This window comes from Vipera berus (assembly GCF_964194415.1).
Source record: "Vipera berus genome assembly, chromosome: 1".
Taxonomy (NCBI): Eukaryota; Metazoa; Chordata; class Lepidosauria; order Squamata; family Viperidae; genus Vipera; species Vipera berus.
Genome location: NC_138202.1, coordinates 50,920,252 through 50,935,690, shown reverse-complemented (window position 1 = coordinate 50,935,690; position 15,439 = coordinate 50,920,252). Strand labels below are relative to the sequence as shown.

General features: G+C 35.8%; 1 protein-coding gene across 9 annotated transcripts in view; it reads right to left on the bottom strand.

Annotated features, from left to right (window-relative positions):
• Nucleotides 1–626: 626 nt before the first annotated feature.
• The window catches only part of SPTLC2 (serine palmitoyltransferase long chain base subunit 2), a 67,911-nt gene continuing 53,098 nt past the window's right edge, over nucleotides 627–15,439 (bottom strand). The window contains exons 10-14 of one of the 9 annotated variants that reach the window (XR_014026668.1): nucleotides 7,108–7,243; nucleotides 6,418–6,547; nucleotides 2,266–2,604; nucleotides 1,641–1,715; nucleotides 627–800 (exon numbers count right to left, since the gene is read on the bottom strand). Coding sequence is in view for 1 of the 9 variants with exons in the window: in XM_081329535.1 (XP_081185661.1) it covers nucleotides 2,485–2,604; nucleotides 6,418–6,547; nucleotides 7,108–7,243 (386 nt within the window). In the remaining 8 variants the exon portion in view is untranslated. Of the gene's footprint in view, nucleotides 801–834; nucleotides 2,605–6,417; nucleotides 6,548–7,107; nucleotides 7,244–15,439 lie in introns of those variants that run through there. The other 8 variants (XR_014026670.1, XR_014026667.1, XR_014026669.1 and 5 more) reach the window with 8 other exon arrangements.

Below are 15,439 nucleotides of genomic sequence, written 5' to 3'. Positions count from 1 at the left end.
AAGTGGGAGCCAGGAGTCAAGGACAGCCTGCTTTATCTAAGGAAGCATCTTGCATCCAGAGTCAGAGATGGACTGTTCCTAGATGACAGTTCTACTAGGCAGACCAGAACATGAAATCAATTCCACAGCTATCTTTACTGACATTGGCTATAATAAAAGAACCACTCAAGTCTCATTTTGCTGTAAATTCTCATTCTAGACCAGGGGTGTCAAACTGCCAGCCCACGGGTCAGATGCATCATCCGGAAGCTGCACCCACCCCATTGCCAGCAATGGCAAAACTCTCCAGATACGTTGCGTGACATCACGAGGTTGACATGTCTGTTCTAGACCAATGACTTAAGGAGGTATTTGTCTGAACTACTGTACTTCCAAACTTTACCTGAAAGTTTGGTGCTTTAGCTCTTGCTACTTTGCGAAATGGTCTACTTTCAGACTTGCAAAATTTTGTTACTGTAACTTTACAATAAAGTTAGAAAAAGTGTTCAATCTCATAGGTTTCAACATCTATGAGCATTCTAATTCTATGATTGCCTGGCAGATAAAAATGTGTCACTATTATGGCTTTTTATTCTGCAAGGAATTTTCACCAACTTTTTCTAAGAAATAAAATGTTCTGACACCTTTTTATGAACTCTTTATTAAGCAGAACACAAGTAGATTTTGTCAAGCAGTTTCTCAGCTTAACATGCATTGTTATTTTCTTAAAAGTCATTGTAAAATCTGCTTCTCTTTCTCCTCCCTTCCCATACGGCACCCAAGTTTGTATGACTTCCTCACAGTGTAAAAAAGTTGTATTTCTGGAAGAAATTAAAAAGTTAATTAAAAAGTTCATTTAAAATGTTTAACATTTATTTTAAAAATCTTGGATAGATAGATATATACACGCGCACACACACACATTATTACCAACAGAGGAGAGTAGGAGCACAGTGCAATTTAAGATTTTCAAATTGTAACTTATAGTGCAAGCCTGTTTACTACCCAAATATGGGCCACCATTAGCTAATAAGCCTCTGGCTCCATATGTGGGGTTTTGTGGGGTTTTTTTTTTGCTCAGTTTATTTCCCAACATTTTCTACATATAAAATGCAGACAATTTTAATAAACAGTTCAGTGAAATACTGGCCCAAGAAGGTCCATCTGGCAAATGGACAACATAGAGATTTGCATTTTTCAATGCACTTATGTAGTTCGAGAGGATTTTGGTAATGATGTCACTTTTTGACATACTCCGACTGCTTTATACACACTTTTATTGAGAAAACATCATTTTGTCAGCTGCCACAAATAGCTATATACATAAATTATTTTTTCCATCAGATCATAATTCTAGTGGTCCCCAAAAGATCAATATCATGTGAAGCTCATAGAGACAAAATTGGCTCTTAATTTTTAGTTCAGATTCTTCATTCCTTTTCATAATCAGATCTAAACAATCTAAAATCATCATATCAGCAACTGAAATTCAGAACTTTATATAGAAAATGTTTCATACAGAAAATTCTAATATAACCAGTCAGAACTCAACCTTCAATGTTCATTCTATGATGAAACTTGCCCAAGATAATTTAGTATGTTAGATTTACATGGTAACTATTATAGCTTCACTCTGTAGGATGTGATAATCATATATTTACCATATTGGGGAAAATACATACTCCTTGATGGAATACATCAACTGAATTCACAAGGATATAATTTTGTAATACCCTCTATGAAGAAAATAAGAACAAGTAGAGTATGCATGAGTAATTCCATTGAAGAAAAAGAGAATGCTCACATAAAAATCTCTCCTGCTCTCAAATATTATTTGCTACTTACCCAAATACAGAAAGCTTAATACTCAGCCTGAAAATCCAAAGTGGCCAATGGTCTGGAAGACTTCTATTATGCATTGATGGACATAATATTCCTTGTCAATCACCATTTTACTAATAAAAAGGCACTCTCCCAACGGCATGAAATAATGGGGAAAGGAAATATTTAGGTTGATTCTTTCTGTTCAATATATGTTAATTAGCTGTCAACAATCTCTTCAAGAACCTTAACTGATTCATTTGACCAGTCATATATTCTGAGGAAGATCAGACATTTCTAATGAGAAAAGGGGAAAGTAAAAGAAACACTGCAGCATTTACTAACACCAACAAAGTCTCCATAACAGAATGATAAATAATGCAGATGTGCCAACAGAAGTCAATGCGATCTTACTGCAACATAAATAAGGAGGCAGCATTTTAAAAATGCAGATCAAGCACCCACCTACAGCTGGACCTTGGAAGCAATGAGAATAAAATCCAGTTTTGTTTTGTCATTTACCACACATACTTTAACAGCTCTTGTGGCCACTTCAGTTTGGTGAGTAAAAAGTCATTCTGTGTATGCTGAGCAGTCATTAAGTGTTGCATTCAAGAATCTTGGTCTTTGAGCCATATAAAGTTCTAGGGAGCATACTCAATTCACAGAAGACATCAAAAGAGTTCAGTCATCTGTCTCTTCATATGTTGTCTCATCAAAAGGTCGGTCAAGGAGAGGTACCATTCGATGACGAGAATATTTCAATAGCAAGAGGTTTCCAACTTCATCTATTTTCTTTAAAGCCTGGAAAAATAAAACACATATAAATTAAGATTACTGCTTGGAGTAGAGAAGTGCCACAACTAGGATTTAAAGAGCTAGGTAATGTTATGAAGAGGCTTATGAGAAGGACAAGTGTTTTGCGGTTTTTAGTTCTTTCAAATGTTCCCTTTTGTTTCATTAAAAATGATGAAAACTCAGGAAAAAGTTTCTTATTTTATAACATCAAATGCACAGCCAATGGAATTATGATTATATCTATCCTGTACCACAATCTAACACAGCTATGGTGTGACTTTGTATTTATTTCATGAAACTATTTAATTGCAGTTTGTACTGAAATGCAGTAAATGCTGCATTTGAGTGAATAAGCATACCACCAGAAAACCATTATATAAGTTATGATACTACAGGGCCAAGTGTAGAACTTGAAAATCTCAGCTTTAATTTTAAGAAAGCAGAGTTCAAGCTCTTAAACTAAGGTTTGAAAGTGGCAGTATCCAATGAGATCTCTAAAATAATCTTTAGGATAATAATGTTTAGGAAGACACCCATTCAAGACTAACAGAAATAGATAAGAGGGCAGTCAAATGTTGATCCCAGAAAAAACTGAATTCAATTTGGAATTTGAGTATTTGAGTCCCTGCTCATTTTTAAAAAATATACTCTTAATTTTAATGTTTGCTACAGTTTTTTTTATTCTTTGCTGAATAGGAATATGTGGCAGTCAGAGTTAGTAACAATTAGACCAGTAGGTAAACCAAATAGATAAGTAAAATATTCACTCCAAACACTTGGCTCTTGCAAGATTATAGAAAATATTCTTAACTGTTTTTCATTTATACTATAGTTTTTTTCTTGTTTTTATTTAGACAGATGTATTCATTCAAGAGTTCAAGGTGATATACACAGCATTTCCTGTTTCTTCTCCACAAAACAACCCTGTGGGGAGGGAGGGAGAGGGAGCGGGAGAGAGGGAGAGAGGGAGAAGGAGAGAGAAAGAGAGGGGGAGGAGAGGGAGACTGCCACCCTGTGAGATTTATCTTTTCATGTTTGCTCCAATTTATGAAGTAACGTGTAGGAAAGCTGGGCCAAACTTATTTCATCAACAATTCAGTAGATCTTATCCATTCACAAACACTTGGTTTCAATAGTCAGCAACATAAAATTAACAACTGAGTACCACATATCAGGAAACCTCCAAATTGGTGAAATAGTTAAGAGCTTTTTCTTTCCCTGCTCATTGCCCCAAGTTAAATAACCTTCATGGATTTGAAAGAGGGCAAGAAGAAAAGAGGTATAAAAGTAAACACGGCCAAATATATCTTAGCAGTATTTTATTATTTTATTTTATTTTAGGCAACAGCTCAGCCAAAAATAGCATATGGAAATAATTTGTGATTGATTTTTTTTCTTGAAAGACTGTTATTCTTGAAATTGGATTTAGGATTTTATTAATTTAAAACAAAGAGAGGCTTGTGACTTGCAGGGACTACAAAGGAAAAGGCACCAGTGAACTGTGATTTCAGGAGAGTATATTTTTCACTCCTGAAAAGAAATTAAGAGCCCACAGGAATATATTTTATATATAGAAAATCTTTGCTCTGGTTCAGGGCCAAAATATTTTCAGGCAAAGTTATATCAAAATACCCCTTCTGAACAGAAACCGTGTGCATGCAGAAGAATGGAATATAATATTTTATATTACTTCCTCTATGCAGGTGGTCGCCAGGAATTATCACCTCTACTTTTCACTAAACATTCTGATTGTTCTGATTCATTCTGTCTTATGTTGTTACTATCTGATCAATCTGATCTTATTTCATTGACCACCTCTAACTACTGCTCTATAGTTTGTACAGTATGTTATAGTATTTCCTCCAATTTTTCTTAAATATTTAGAATTCTATGTTGTTTCTTTTTACCGTAATTGTGATTTTTTTTATTTGCTGATCAAATAAATGATTTATTTATTTATTTATTTATTTATTTATTTATGATCAAATAAAGATGTTTGATTGATTGAAGCAAAGAAGATACATTTATATCACCTACTTATATACTATAACAGGGAACCATTCTTTATCATATGGGATGATTTTATAAGGAGGTATTACAAATTTAAGCTTGTTAAGAGAAATTAGTATATTCTTGACAATGAAGGAGAAAGAAAAGAGCAATATTCACTTTAATAAGCACAGATAAGATCCAGATATGATTAGACAAGCTAAAAATGGTATGTCTTCACACTTCTTCAGTTTACATTCTGGAAAGCTGCTTTAGAGTCCATTTATCATGTAATAATTCAATAAAACCAACCCAACTTAACTACTTTTTTTACAGTATCAATATTTGAAAATAAGAAAAGATTAAGACTCCATGATGATTTTCCTAATATGAATTTTCTTCCAATACTCATTATTGATCTTATCAGTGCCTCCATTTTCTACTGCTATTATTTGAGTAAAAATGGACCCGTTACTGACATCATATAGTTAAGGAAATTACACACTTAAAAATATATGGTATGTTCACTACAGCATCACAAATTTGTGAGATTTTAAAAACCAATATTTACATAGGGGGTATGTTTTAATGGATTATACTCTGCTTTGTCAAAAGCAACAGTGAGATCAGTTTATGAAAGCATATACCATGAAACATTTTTTTAGTTCTTTACATATGAAAGGGTACTTAAATACTGGAAGAAGTACATTTACTTAAAAAAAGTTTTTATTCAAATGACAGTTTTTCAAAACAATATAAATATTTAGAATACAGACAAGCTACGGACATATTACAGGAAAGACATAGCATAAGCTAAAAGAAATGCTTCATCAAATGAGTAAGGAGAAGAGAGAGACAAGATAAGTCAGTTTACTTGTACTATTAATATCTTAGGCATCTGTCCAAATATTAACACAGTTAATGATTTTCTAAGACTGGGCTGTAGCAAATCAACTGTTCAGTTAACAGAATAGCTTGCTGAGAAAGAGAATGTACCTTTTAATCAATGTCTACAAATTCAAATAGTAATTTTAAAATTATCCAATCTACTATCAAAAAGACTGTGACATTAGGAGCTGCTGCCTAATTGGAAATGCTGATACTTCAAAGTACATTTGTTATGTTTTTACATAATTTTTCTTACTCTGTAAACATATACACACTTGCACATATATAAATGCTCGCACTTCTCTTTATTTTTTCCAGACTGATTCTATTAGCCATGCAAATGTATACTATAACCTATATTTTTGTACATGAAGCAACGTATGTATGTATGTGCTATTTATTATTTAGGTCAAGATCTTTTTAAATATTTGGCAGTGTTTTATTGAAATAAAAGCCAAAGCAATGAATTTCTCAAGAGTTATTAAAGAGCAATCTTTTCACAATACAGTATACTAAAATACTGCTATTGTTAAATTAAATTATAATTTGGCATATAAAAGCAAATGCTTTCATTGGCACAAAAATCCCCATTAACTGTTATATTGAACTTAATGTTTCCAAAAGGAGATATTATAATGTTGCAGAACAAAAGTTATGTAGAATATTTTCATATGCCTATCTTTTTAGCTTGCAATTTGATTACTACTAGCACATAAAACAATAATTGATTCAATACAATAGCTCAAGTAATAAATATATCAAGTCTCTAACTCAGTAACAGACCTCTCCACTTGGATTTATTGATGTGTCCTAGACTCATGTGATCCACTTCTGAACAAAGTCTTTTTTTGGTGTCTAATTTCTATAGCTAATTATAATTAAACAAAGAAGAACATACTGATTTTAGAGAAGGACAAAATAGACACAAATGTAGGTACTTACAGTGTCTAGTGTCTCTTTGTTATGAGATGCAGACAAACAAATTCTTGCTCTGGATTCAATGATTGGGGTAGCAGGAAAGCCCACTACAACAACAGCTACCTGCCGTTTCAACATCTCTCGTCCAAATGCACTGCAAAGGGACCAAGGCAGAACTAATGAAATCATAACAAAAACAAGATCAGTGCTGTTTAACACAACGGGGTGGTGGGGGTGGTGAAGAATGTCTGAGAGGTTGCAGTCAACTGCTTTAACTTAATATCTGTACATAAAGTCCTCTTTTGTTCAGTCTTAAGGTGGTCTTCTTAAAAAAACTGTATTAAGTTCTCAGAGTTGAAAGATTCTATGTGGCAGGGGCTGTCTTTCAGCAGGCTACTGGTAACTTAAACATGAAGCTCTCTGCTATAACACAGCAACTTCAGCTTGAGCATTAATTTATTAAGAATTCTACTACATTCCTCTCAAGTTGATGACAGTAGTATTACTCAGTACAAATACTAATAGTGGATTTACTTGATACTCTGCAGTTCTACACTGCTGCAAAGCAGAAATCTAAGCATGTTGACCTTAAATACAGCCTATTAAAAATAAGATTTGTCTCCAGCATTAGGAATTTTTAATCTTGTGCCACATGTTCTCTTTAAAAATGACTACATTTCAGGATATATAGTAGGAACTATTTCTAAAAGTTACCCAATTTTTGCAGGCATATACAGCATCAGAGGTATAACAGGAGAATCTTCATTTCCATATATTATAAATCCCATTTTCTTAAGTTGTCTTCGGAAGTATCTAGTGTTCTCCGCCAATTGTTGTATGCGTAACTTGCCTGGAAAAAATAATGAATCTAGTGTTATCACATTTTTGCAAAACCATGCTATTACATTAATGTGAATTTGAATACTTCAACAAAAAGTCCTGCCTTCTTCTGACAGAGAGGGTGGCTAGTCCAAGGTCACCATGCTGGCTTTGTGCCTAAGGAAGGACTAGAACTAGGTTTTCTGGATTCTAGCCTAGGGCCTTAACAACTACATAAAAGTGGCTCTTATTTGCATCATGGTATCATTTAACTTCATTCTAAATGGAAACCCTCAAACCACTCCATTAATTCCTTCACCAAAAATATCCTCCTTCCAAAGGGGAGGTTACAACTTCCCTTTTGGAAGGCAGATATTTGCCACTATTGCAAATTTAAATACTAGCTGAGAATTCAAAGGTTAACTAGTCACTCTCAGATTCATATCGGCACAATACAAAAACACAGAAGCAAAATCCTTCAACATCAATATTATGAAGAACTGACATATCCCAATTTCATTTATATGAAAAAATCAAATTAGAACCTTAAGATGGAAAATGTATTTTGATTTTTAGAGACCTCTAACCATAAAATACAAAGCAAGGATATAATCTTATTATATTATTGATTTTCCTACATATGTAAGAAGAGACTGCAAAACGATTTTGACAATCTGAAACATGTAAAAAAAAGCAAGTCTAATTTATGATTGCGCTATTATGCCCATGTTCGCTGTCTTCTACTGTATGCAGATCATGAGTGCTAGCTGGATAAACCCATCACTCATCCTCTGTATATTCACCTTGTATCCATTCATCCACATTTCTTGAATTGCTGAATAATGTATATGTAGATTACATAGATACATTTGCTCAGATATGTAATTGTACTCTAGCAACAGAAAGCAATACTGAGTTTGAGAGCTGATTCCCCAACAGATTTAGCAAGTCAGATCTTTTTAGTTCCTGCTGAAGGTCTTTCCCTTCTGCCAAAGTTTCCATCAGCAGGGAGAACTCTGAAGTGCAAGTTTCTTTTACTGCTGCTTACATAACACTAGTCCACTGGGGAGATTTCTCTCTCTTTCCCCAGTATCCAATAACGAAAAAAAAAAGAATATCCCACCTCTAAATGTGAACTGTTTATAGCCTTTACATGTGTCATTAAACAGCCCACAAATAGATGAACGCTACAACAGAATAATAGGAACTAAAATATCATGTTAAAAATCTTTTTAAAGGCAAGAGTATATTTCTTCTATCACTTTCTTCCTTTTCTCTGGCCCATAAGAATCTAGTCTGTTTCTCCTCTTGGCTCACCCACCAACATTCACCTCCTATCTGAAGCATCCCCTGAATAGAGAGGACTGTGCAGGCTCCTCTGCTCCATATTAGGGAAAAATGTCGGCTGATGTTCCTAGATTCCTTATGCCAAGCTTCACATCTTTTTTCCAGCTATTGCTTGCAATTAGTCCTTCTGCCAATAAGGGGGGAGGTTCCAAGGTTTCTTTTATTCCTTTTTTCTCTGTTTTGCCAGAGCCTGTTTCTCAGCTAGCGCTCTCCCTCCCTCTCCCAAATGGCCTTTTTTTCTTCCACTGTATTTGGCTTCCCACTACCAGGCTTTCAGAGGCTGGGACTAACTGAACTACAACCTGGAGCCAGTAGGTCTACCAGCTTATCTGTCTCTTTCCAAAACCTGGTCTTCTATTTACCCACTGTCTCCAAGAATCCTGTTATGTGCATCCCACAACCATTTAGATTAACAATTTTTAATTTTTCTTGCCTTGCATCAGTTTCTCTGTAAACCACTGGTTGCAGAAAGTATCGCTCAAGCTTGCTGAATTAATGTATGCTTCTGCAATAGGTCTTTCAGCTGTTTAGATTTTGCACTGTATTTACTCACTCAGAAAGAGGTGTAGGAATAGATGGGGTAACTGGTGAATTGTTAAAATATGCTTTGGGAGTGCCTATGCAACTTATTCATCAGGTGTGTAAATGCTACAGGGGTGCCTAATGTATACAGGGGCTCAATTAAGATTCTTTCAAAGGAAAACACAACAACATTCAATGCATGTTAGTTTTTGAGGTAGATCAGGTCAGAAAACAAATACAAGAAGTACTAGAACACTACATTATTGATATAAGGTAAAATAACGGAATCTTAAAAGCCTGATAGTATTTCCACTTTGTTCTCTCTTATACAAAAGAGTGTTAAGGCATGACAAATTTCTTAAAGGGGAAGGGGGGGCTCTCTAGAGGGAGTAAAGAGACATTCCAACTTTCTTCCATTGAGTTACATCTGCCATTTCCCAAGGACAGGCAGACAGTCTGGGGAGATTCTTGTAATATAGGTGATTAACAATAAAATATCTACTTGGGCCAGTCTGCAAGTGGTTCTGATTGCTTGTGACTGACACAATCTAGATACTCAGCTCATGATTTCAATGGTCTCAATGAACCATAGTCACATGATCATGAATTCTGACATTCCTTGTCTGCTTATCATAAGCAAAGTAAGTGGGAAAGCCACCAGGAAGTCAGAAGTCACAGTCAGGGGAGATCTTTGCTTACTAATACACGTGGTAATTCACTTAATAACAGTAACTAGAAGTGTGGTTGTGTTTTATGACCATGTCGCTTAGCCACAGCAATTCTGATCCCAATTGCCATTGTAAGCCAAGGACTCTCTGTATGTCCAATTTGTTTAGAAAACTTTGGAACAGATTCAGTGTAGGGTAATGAGAATGATCAGAATGCTAGAAGCTAAGTTGTAAGAAGAATTTGGAGCGCTAAAGATACTCAGCCTTGGTTTAAAAAATGAAGGAAAAGGAGACAGGAGATATCTGATGGAATGTCATGTAGGTCAAATCTGATCTCCTTTACTGCAAAACACAGAACATTTATGAATGGATTTCAATTACAGGCTTCTATTCAAAAGTCAAATTATTATGGGCTTAAAGCTGACAATTAGCCTAAATACTGGGAAAATAGTTAAATTCATTGCAATTTAGACACCCCCAGATTACAGTGCAGCTGTTTTTCAGGATTAACACCTTCAAAATATTATGTAAACACCAAACAATAGCGTAACTGAAGTCTGAACTAGATGATTATGGGAATATAGTGATTCACAGTGATGTAGAAAATGACTCAAACATGTGGCCTGAAAGCCATGAGTTTGTGATCCCTGCCATAAACAAAGGTATTTTTTCTGTTTATTTATTAAAAAGAACAAAATCAAAACTAAGCAAAAAGGTAATAATATGATCTCCACTCTCCCTTCGAAGGTGCTATGATACTACACATAAAATTTCCAGGCTGTATCATACATAGACTGAAAGGGCACTAAGGAGCTATCAGGAACCATTTCTATGGACATGTATAATATATGTGTCAGCTCTATATTATAGATCAGTAAAAAACAACAACAACTAAGAAATCAATTAGTTTCTTGTAATTATTCTAAAGCACATTTGTATGATTGTAGTCTTGGTAATGGATTTTCCCATTGCCTCCAAGACCATTCCCTAAACTCAGTACATTTTTTTTTTCAAATGTCAGTATTATTATTTTTTAAAATTGTTCAAGCTAGGAATTGCAATCCAAGAATTCTGGAAACGTAACAGCAGCAGCAAGCCTTTCTTCATCTGTATTCTTAGATGAAAACCAGACAGAATGGAGAAATGAAACAATATGTTCAAGTCTGTCAGGAAGAGCTATTGCAGAATCTCTTCACTAAAGAGGTTTCCAGGTCCCTAGATGAAAAGCAATTGTGATAAACCTCATGGGAACCAGTGATACAACCAGACACAGCCATGAAGACACTGCTAGGAACTATATAGTGCTTGGCAGAAGGGTGAAGGAAGTGGGGATATATTATTATTATTATTATTATTATTATTATTATTATTATTATTATTATTATTATTATTATTATTATTATTATTATTATTATTATTAAATTTATATACCACCCTTCTCCCGAAGGAGTCAGGGCGGTGAACAGGGCATATAAATAGAAATACAAAAGTTAAAAAAGGATTAAATAATTGCCCAATTAAAACAATCACAATATAAAACCCATTAAAACCCTAACGTTCCCCCATCAGGCCAGGCCAGCTTGTTCAAATAAATGGGTCTTTAGTCCGCGCCGGAAGGAGCGAAGATCCGGTGCCGTCCGGAGCTCAACCGGCAGTTGGTTCCATAAAGCCGGGGCGCCCACAGAGAAGGCCCTGTGTGGGCGCCCAGCCGGCATTCTCTGACCGGAGGCACCCTGAGGAGGCCCTCTCTGTGGGAACGCACAGGGCGGAGGGAAGTCGACGCCGGCAGCAGGTGGTCCCCGAGGTATTCCGGACCCATGCCATGTAAGGACTTAAAAACCATCACCAAGACCTTGAACCTCACCCGGAAGACAACTGGTAACCAATGCAGCTCGCGGAGCAAAGGTGTAACATGGGAGTACCGGGAAACTCCCAAGACAACTCTCGCGGCCGCATTCGGTACCAGTTGGAGCCTCCGAGTGGTCTTCAAGGGAAGCCCCATGTAAAGAGCATTGCAGTAGTCCAGACGAGAGGTCACGAGCGCATGAGTGACCGTACACAGGGCATCCCGGTCCAGATAGGGCCGCAACTGACGCACCAGTTATATAACTTTCCTCATTTCTTTTTACAAAATTATGAGGCCTTGGGAAAAAGTCAAGAGTATAAGAAGTGAAAGACTGGCTAGGACAATGCTGTCAATGGGAATCATTTGGATTCTTTGATAATGGAATGTATTCCCAAGAGGAAATAAGGGAGTAGTTAGTAACTTACAAGTTAATAATGCTGTGATAGATATATCTATCAGTTTACATTCCAATTCCAAAGAAAGGCAATGCCAAAGAATGTTCAAACTATCGCACCATTGCACTCATTTCATATGCTAGTAAAGTTATGCTTAAAATCCTACAAGCTAGACTCCAGCAGTATGTGGATCAAGAACTACTAGAAGTACAGGGAGGATTTCAAAGAGGCAGAGGAACTAGAGATCAAATTGCCAACATATGCTGGATCATGGAGAAAGCTAGGGAGTTCCAGAAAAACATCTACTTCTGCTTCATTGACTATGCTAAAGCCTCTGATTGTGTGGATCACAACAAACTGTGGCAAGTTCTTAAAGAGATGGGAGTACCAGACCATCTTATTTGTCTCTTGAGAAACCTATATGTGGGTCAAGAAGCAACAGTGAGAACTGGACACGGAACCACTGATTGGTTCAAAATTGGGAAAGGAGTCCGGCAAGGCTGTATACTGTCGCCCTGCCTATTTAACTTATATGCAGAGCACATCATGAGAAAGGCAGGGCTAGATGAATCAAAAGTTGGAATTAAGTTTGCCGGGAGAAATATCAACAATCTAAGATATGCAGATGATACAACTCTAATGGCAGAAAGTGAAGAGGAACTAAACAGCCTCTTGTTGCGGGTGAAGAAGGAGAGTGCAAAAGTTGGCTTAAAACTTAACATTAAGAAAACCAAGATCATGGCATCTGGCCCTCTCAATTCCTGGCAAATAGATGGGGAAGAAATGGAGGTAGTGACAGATTTTATTTTCCTGGGCTCCAAGATCACTGCAGACGGGGACTGCAGCCAAGAAATTAAAAGACGCTTGCTCCTGGGGAGGAAAGCCATGGCAAATCTAGACAGCACACTAAAATGCAGAGACATCACCCTGCCAACAAAAGTGCGTATAGTCAAGGCTATGGTCTTCCCAGTTGCAATGTATGGCTGTGAAAGTTGGACCACAAGAAAGGCTGAGCGCCAAAGAATTGAGGCCTTTGAACTATGGTGCTAGAGAATACTCCTGCGAGTCCCTTGGACTGCAAGGCGATCAAACTGGTCAGTCCTAGAGGAGATCAACCCTGACTGCTCTTTAGAAGGCCAGATCCTGAAGTTGAAACTCAAATACTTTGGCCACCTAATAAGAAGGACGGACTCACTGGAGAAGAGCCTAATGCTGGGAAAGACTGAGGGCAAGAGAAGAAGGGGACGACAGAGAATGAGGTGGCTGGATGGAGTCACTGAAGCAGTAGGTGTGAGCTTAAATGGACACCAGAAGATGGTGGAGAACAGGAAGGCCTGGAGGAACGTTGTCCATGGGGTCGCGATGGGTCAGACACGACTTCGCAGCTAACAACAACAGATATAATTTACTTTTATATTCAGGTCTCTTGCACTAAGTGGTAAGCTTTAAAAAATTAAGCTCTTTCTCTGCAATGTCATTTCTTTACTCAGCACAATGATTTTGTACACAGTCCTACACTACACTTGCATTTTATTAACATAGCTTTAGCCACTCATATTGGAATATCATACAAACATGTAATATGTACAATTCATATTGGTACATAGATAAAATATGGCATTAATGTTTTTAGCATGCATATATGTCTATATCAATGATAGAGAAATGAAACACCTTAAATGCCAGGTTACACAATTTAGCTGCTTTACATGTCAATGTGGAGCATAGTTGCCACAAATTTGCTACTTTTTTCTCTAGGGAAATCAATAATGTTAATTATTTTCTTGCACCCAGGCTTACTAGCAAAATGATTTTGGTAATTGTTTGGATGACTATCACAGAGAGGAGGAAGATTTTTCTGTTTTATTTAGGGCTTTAAAATGTGCTTATTATTTTCCATTTTTTCAAGTCCATTGCTAATGCAGCAAAGAGTTTCAATATTAAGCAAAATTCAATAAATCCAAACATCCTAATTAAAATGTTTTTTGAACTAGGACTGAAAGTGCATGAACCTATTTTAGATAAGAAATGGATAAGAAATAAAACAGCATTCACATACAATCAAGAACCATAATTTACTATGAAAAACTTGAAGAAAATATAGGATAAATAAGGCCTGATCACCGATAAGACTGAAAGTTGTTTAGTTATTGATTTAGTATCAAGTCTACAGTTTTGATAATGCAGACAACTTTTTCATTTATTTTCAGAAAAAGTAGCAACTTGGGTCCTCCAAATGTTTTGGAATGAAACTATTTATCTGTGATGATGCTGACGGGATATAAATGGGATTAAAATAAAAAAAAATAAAAAAAATTGTTCAAACAAATTTGTCCTTTGGCAGTTAGCATAAGTTCAAACATTATCCTTCTTACAGAAAAACAGATGTCTACCACTTCCTTTACACACAGACAATTTTTTCAATTTTTTAACATTTTCAGTGTTTCAGAACTACCAATACATTTGAAACCCTGCTAAATAGCCGAATGAAAAGTCCTATGAGCTCAGCATCTCTGAACATTCCTCTGCAAGGACCAAAACATTCTACCTGGACCAAACAAAGAGAACTTTCCAAAAGCCACTTTTATGCCTCAAGGAACTGCAAGGGGAAGGAGCAGTCTGTTAGATTTAAAAGACCCCCTGCCAGAACCACATCCCCACTAAGTGATGTTTTAAAGTTGTCAGTCCCCTGAGGAGAAGCAGGAAACTCTTTATGACCTACAAAGTATTTGTTTTCCCAACAGCTCTTTGGCACAGCTTGGGATTCTTGAGGTCAGCAACAACAACAACAAAAGTTTGCTCTGTTCAAATTAGTTTTGACTAGTTTCCGAGTTCCCAAAGTGATAATTCAACACTATATTAAAAATTGTGTTACTGGAGGAAATTCAAAAGAGAAATAGCTATGGTACAACCAAACATTCTTAGCTTTGATTTAAGTTTTTTAAAAAATAATTTATAAGTAATCAAGAGAAAAATAATCTAATTTCCATATTACGAAAAAAATTACATTAAAGTGTATACACAATTTTGTTTTGTCAACTAAACAACCTTCGGATTTATTATTCCAGAAGAATCCACGTATTTTATAACTTAACAAGTTTCTAAATTCTTGATTGAAAAGTTACTGAATTTAACCTTAGCATTTTTGTAGCATTTTTATTTTTTTCAACTTCTTTCAATAATACCTCTTAGGGAAAAACTACAATAATTGTCACAACTCCAAAGTATGTTCCCTATGATTACATCTTTTCTATTATTATCAGATTGCTAGACATTAAAATTCAATTTCCCAATTTTATAAGTTAATTAGAATGTAAATCATTGGCCAATTTAAATCTTAGGCAACCTTTCTTGGACTCTTTATAAAAGTTTGTGTCATTACTTCCAAAATGAAACCTTTTTTCTAATTTGATAGAAATTCAATCAGTTGCAAGTGACTTGTTGCAAGT